The sequence below is a fragment of the Perna viridis genome, chromosome 8 (genome assembly GCF_037379345.1).
Source record: "Perna viridis isolate PV_CMFRI_1.1 ecotype Kerala chromosome 8, ASM3737934v1, whole genome shotgun sequence".
NCBI classification, from domain to species: Eukaryota; Metazoa; Mollusca; class Bivalvia; order Mytilida; family Mytilidae; genus Perna; species Perna viridis.
In genome coordinates this window covers 31,664,029-31,670,028 of record NC_142452.1, presented here as the reverse complement: position 1 = coordinate 31,670,028, position 6,000 = coordinate 31,664,029, and the positions used below count along the sequence as shown (strand labels likewise).

At 32.0% G+C, this 6,000-nt stretch overlaps 1 protein-coding gene across 1 annotated transcript in view; it reads right to left on the bottom strand.

Moving 5' to 3' along the window:
• Window positions 1–2,742: 2,742 nt before the first annotated feature.
• Window positions 2,743–6,000, bottom strand: part of LOC148610236 (uncharacterized) — a 60,578-nt gene continuing 57,320 nt past the window's right edge. Inside the window, 3 exon segments of the mRNA XM_088542511.1 lie at window positions 2,743–3,475; window positions 3,960–4,158; window positions 5,110–5,435. Coding sequence (XP_088398637.1) covers window positions 3,195–3,475; window positions 3,960–4,158; window positions 5,110–5,435 — 806 coding nt within the window. The 3' untranslated portion in view covers window positions 2,743–3,194.

Sequence of the window (6,000 nt, the reverse complement as noted above, 5' to 3'; positions counted from 1 at the left end):
TTAAAAGAAGAATAACTCTTAAACAACAAGTTGTCAATATGAATAGGCATATCGTAAAGTTGCTTTGCAAAATTTTTGTGATCTATGTGGTACACCTAGATACAAATACATAGTTCTTGGTAGGGATTCCTCATACTTTGTAGGAAATAATTCCAAATCATCTTCCAAATATACAGAGGAAGTAGGAGAGTTAACAAAATGCTGCAATTTTTACATATTTGTCCGGTGTGATGGACGCGTTTTTCAACAAACCGTCGGCATTCCATTTGAAACAAATTGTGCTCCTGTATTTGCTGACCTATTCCTTCACTCTTACGAGGCTGACTTTATATATAGCTGATCTGATCCGAAAGAAAGAATATCGTTTGGCTATATCTTTTGCGCTATATAGATGACGTACAATCTTCAAACAAACATAACTCGCTTTTCTCGGACTTAACTTTAACGAACAATACTTCAGTTACATTGCACAAAAAAAACATGAACTATCCACCTTTCTATCAAGTTTTGACTCTGTATCTGTATGTATTGTTTAGTGGTGTCTATTAATTGTATTCTAAAGAGGTTGATTTTAGATATTGATCTAGATTCGAGAAATAGTTCGTCCCATAGTTTAATGAGGGTGGTGCTAGTTATGCATTCGCTGCTTAGGTTTCCTCAAAGTTGATGCAGTAGTATGGGTACTGGAAAGGGATGCATATCAACGGCATTTAAAGTTCAATTTAGTTGGTAAGATAAGTGTTGCTAAGAGGACGACTTCACATTTGTCTTATATGTTTTAAATTCCATAATTGTTTGTGTGGAAGAAGTCTACTTTAGTATCTGCGTATACATGTATGCTATCAATATTGATGGCTGCACAACACAAGCCTTCATAAGTGCTACTATTGGCAACATGACTGGTTTGATATCTTCTTGGAAAGTTAATTTAACTTTTATAGATATCTTTTTTATTCATGTAGGGACTAGTAACATACTGTTAATATAAATAGTAATTTTAGTCAATCATTGGATACCATTATGGTCATATTATAGTGATTAATATCATAGCTGAAGCAAAGAACTACTGTTGACATTATTCTTACATCTATTTTGCCTAAATTAGTTGATCATAAATATACAGTTGATAAACATGATAGGGTAAACATTTGTTAATCGGTGATTAAAGAGTAATGCAGGAGAAAAGGTTTTTTTGTATAAGAACTCTTCTGATTTCTCATTATTTGCACTTAAAGATGGTTTTCATTTATTTTTTCTGGTACAGAATTTAGGAAGATCAGTAAAATAATAAAGCATCAGAGCGTGTGTTGATTTGTAATATTTTGTAATGTTTCATGGTGATCAAGAACCTGACATCCAGAATTTGATGCTGCTTTTTCGTTAAATGTTCCTGATCTTTATTCATCATGAGCTTGTTAGCCTTTCTACTTATTTCTTTATAAAAATAATTTGAATCTCACTATATGGCATACCTACAGGGAGAGAATACTAAAATGTCAAGCAGCTGTGATGGAAGGGATTTTTAGCTAGAGGGACATTTCCGAAAACATTAAGATAAGAACTCTTTACAATATGTACTTTGACAACAATGCAATGTCTTTTATTTTTACATTTAAATTCCATTGCAAAAGTCTTTTATATTTTGATAATAAATATAAACATTTTAAAATTAAACCAATATCTAATCATTAAAAAAAAATTACCAAGTGTCTGCAGTTATAGAGTTTTTTTATTCTTTACTTTTTATTCCTGTATGTAAGTATATTTAAATATAGTATTCTTTTACCTTTTATTGACGAGCAGAAATTTTCTTCAATTTTTAGTGCTACAAAAATTATTCTTGATTTGTCAGGACTTTATATTACTGTAACGGAGAGCATGATACGACTCCCAAAATTATACTCCACCACCGAGGATTGAACCGTAGACCACTCAGTGACAAGCCATTGAATTAATCCATTATATGGATCGATGTTTATATGTTTAATTAATTTCTAAGTATGTGCAAATATATTGTACTTTCCAGTACTTCCTCAATTTGTGTGTTTGCCCAATTGTCCTTTTGAAGTTTGCAGCATTGTTTGGCTATGGCCTTTCACTTCAGACTTTAGATATTGCATTATATATAGAATAAAATGGGACCAGCATCTTGTAGGCTAAAATATTAATCAAGGAACTAAGACTAAAGTAATTATCAAAAGAATATAAGCCAAGGATTAATACTAGACACATCCAACAAAGACATGTAATAACTAAAATACATATACATATAATGTAACATGTACAAAGAAACCGAAGAACATAAACAACCAGAACTCCACTAAAAACTGGGAGCATGGACCAGGTGCACTGGTAGGCTAAACGTCCAATCTGTTCTGGAAATGCCCATCGAGTTGCTCAAAATATGTCCTATCTGAGATAGACAAAGGAAGATAGGAAATCTAGGACAGGGTAAAAAAACGGTTCTCATGGTGCAAATGGATACACAATAACAATCCACAAGTTCATGATGACAACCAAGAAACTTTTTGTAGTGATTATGATACTATGTCAATTTAAAGTAAATACCCATTCATGGAGTAACCACGGGGTCAACATGCAACATCCTTCTTCTGCTGTGCATCAGTGGCAGATACTCCAAAAAGGGGGCTCTGACTTGGGTAAGATCTGGGAGCACATTGATATTTATTTATTTTATGTAATCAAACCAAAATATAAAAGAATGAAGGGTAAATACTGGTATATTTACTAAAACAATATTTATTTGCAAAAAAGTAGGAAATATTAGATAAGGAATAAGATAAAAAAAAAAGAACAGTTTATAAAAATAAATTATTCAACAAAATGCATCACAGTCTATATTCACATTGGACGGACTGCTTTTAAACCACTCAAACTGATATATATATATACATGATACAACAATTTGTTGCCTTTAATCGTCTTCAATACATCAATAATTCAATTAAATATCATTTGAAAGGAGCAATAAAACTCAAATTATTCAGTTATTGTATTCCAAACTCTATCTTTTTTGGTCAACTTTCAATATATTTTTTTATCTAACTAAAATATCAAATATCTTTCATACCACAGTCAAAATAATATCAATGTCAACATTAACAAGAAAACGTTTTCTGTATGAAAAATAAAGTACTGAATGAATATGTAGTGAAACGTTTAGAAAATTCTTCTCAAGGAATGACAAAATGTCCAGTTTTCATGGCAGAATAGCCCCAATCAGACACACCCCTTATAGTTACAAAGACTGGTAACCCTGACGTGACTGATAAAGATGATGGTATACCAAATGTTATAATGGTCTGTTTGGTTTCTTGCCACTGAATGATATTTACACTAGAACTTGTGGAGCCTGCAGACACCTCATAGAATATACCACCTAATGAAGAAAATATCTGATCCCAAGACACTATGACTTGTTCGTTAACCCAGGAAATATCCAAATTCTTGGCACCTGAAAAAAATAATTTACCTCAATAAGGAAGGCTCTATCTGCACAGATTTAGCCTGCGTGTTTTAACTTTTTTTAAGGATACCTTCTGCTCACAACAACAACAACAACAACAACAAAAAAAAAAAAAAAACATTTAGTTAAATTATTAATAAAATAGTTCAAACACGAAGTTGATATTCTTAGAGTCTGAAATTGCATCCAACAATGTAACACTTATAAAAAGAACTATTTTTAAAAATAAAGTGGCTGTAATAAGTATCTGCTGGGTAAAATATGGGCCAATAGAAAAATGAACAGATGGACGAAAACCAAAATGATTATACCCTGCAAGCTTCAAAGCTCGGTGTAAAGAGATAATAAGAATTTAAAGGGGCTTTGCACTATAGAGTTTCATCAATGCTAATTCAGCTAACTGCCAACACTTCAAACAATTGTATAAATGTTCAACCTTTTCAGATTTGTAACAATTAATCATTAAACTTACCATCAACACTTGGAAGAGTTGTGTATACAGTCAGTTGAGATATAGCCTTGTCACTTCTCTTGAACAATTTATTTATAGCCTGTATGGAGAAATTCTGGATGTTTTCTGTCAGGGACATCTTAGTAAAATGTGCATAAAGGACATCTTGAGCATCATTAAAGAACATAAGTTCATTAGTATCATCAGCTTTGTAATTCACCTGTAACATTGATTTTTTTTTTATAACAAATGAATAAAGAAACAAAATTGTGTGATAGGTTGCTAAATTTGTTAAAATCATTTTTGAAGTACATTTACACTTCTTGAGAAGTTTTGGTTTTGCACACGCACGATACCTAAAGGCACGCTAAATGCTCACCAAACGCACGATAAACGAACGCTTCTATCATGCTTAAAAACACACGATGAACTAACGCTCCCAGCATGCCTATAAATGCAATATAAATGAACGCTCCCAGCATGTGTTTAAATGCAAGATAGCAAACGATGAAAAATAATATTAACAAATAATGAAGAAGGACAAAAAAGAAAATAAAATAAATGAAAATATATAAATTAATAACAGGAAAAATTATAAAAAGAACAGATAAATCAAGGAAATAATCTAAGTAAACAATAAACGAAAATTTCTATTGTGCGCTTAAAAGAACACTTCTATCGTGTGTTTAAATGAACGCAAAACAATGTGTAAACACACGATAAATGATGCATGAATGCTAAAATGGTTACCATGTATGTTTCAAGGAGTGTATAAAGACTTGTCATACACAGACTGCCTACTATAACCAGTGTTTACCAATCAGATTATAGTACATCTAAACAAGGAGCTCTAATGAGCCTGAATCTCTCACCTCGAGAATTGAAATCATTTAGTCGTATAATTTGGTACAAAAGAGTTCTATAATTCCTGCTAACTGAGCCTCACAAAAATAACATCAATTTTAAAGAACATTAAGGAGAACCCTATATTGTTTAAAAACATTGGCACTTGAGGTCACTATAAATCCATCATTGAAATAATAAAATATTTTGACTAATCTACTAGCTAGAGGAAACATTTAGAAATCATCTTTCATAAATTTCCGGAGACAATCAAATGACAGAGTAAAATTTAAGCAAAGGATGCACAATTCACTGCATTGGAAATTACCCTGTATCTTTCAATTCCAATATCATCAGTAAAGCCTGTCCATTTCATCCTGATGTTGTCAGTAACTCCTTGGAACCCTCTATCTGGAGTATATTCTGTGTGAGAAAGAGGCAGCATTGAAATTTCTACTGTTTGTATGGAAGGAGGTTGGTCAGAGATTTTAACACCATTAGAGGACAAGGTAGAGAACAATCCAGCCTTATTTTCACAATTAAGAGTTGTATAGATTATTCTGCCAGTCAAAACACTATGTGGGAACTCTTTAAATCCTCTATTGTCTGTCACTGGAGTGTAGGTCATTAGGTCATTACCTCCTGGTTTGTAACCTAGTAAACAAACAGTAAGTATAAAACAATCTGGGTAACAAACAAGAAGTTGCATGTGTTATCGTGTCCTCTATTTAGAACTTTGGTTACTCAAACACCTCCCTATAATTAACACATTTTTAAGACCAAAAGAAGTAGTCTGATGTCTCACACCAGTGTAAATTTTGATTTGAACTAATGATTATATTGTGTCCCTGGAACAAATGGACTAGTGGGAAAAACAGTTTTTACCTCTTTCCTTTTTTTTCATTCTAATAGTGTCTTTTACTGTTGATTGAAAGATTGTTAACAAATAATTGCAGTCTTGTCCAGTCTAGGAGCAACCCCATAACATATTAACTATGCAATTGGAAAATTTCTAAAGAAGAATTTTGATAATAAAATTATAAACCTCTGAAGTCTTATTTTTACACATCTTTTTTAAAGGTCAAAATTGGACTATACCTAATTAAGAGTTTCGGAAATACATGCAAAAAACTGCTTTCTGACTTACATTTTGTATTTTTAGGAATTGGTGGACATGTTTTTCTTTGGGTAAAAAATCCCAAGATCAGTTCCAGGCATA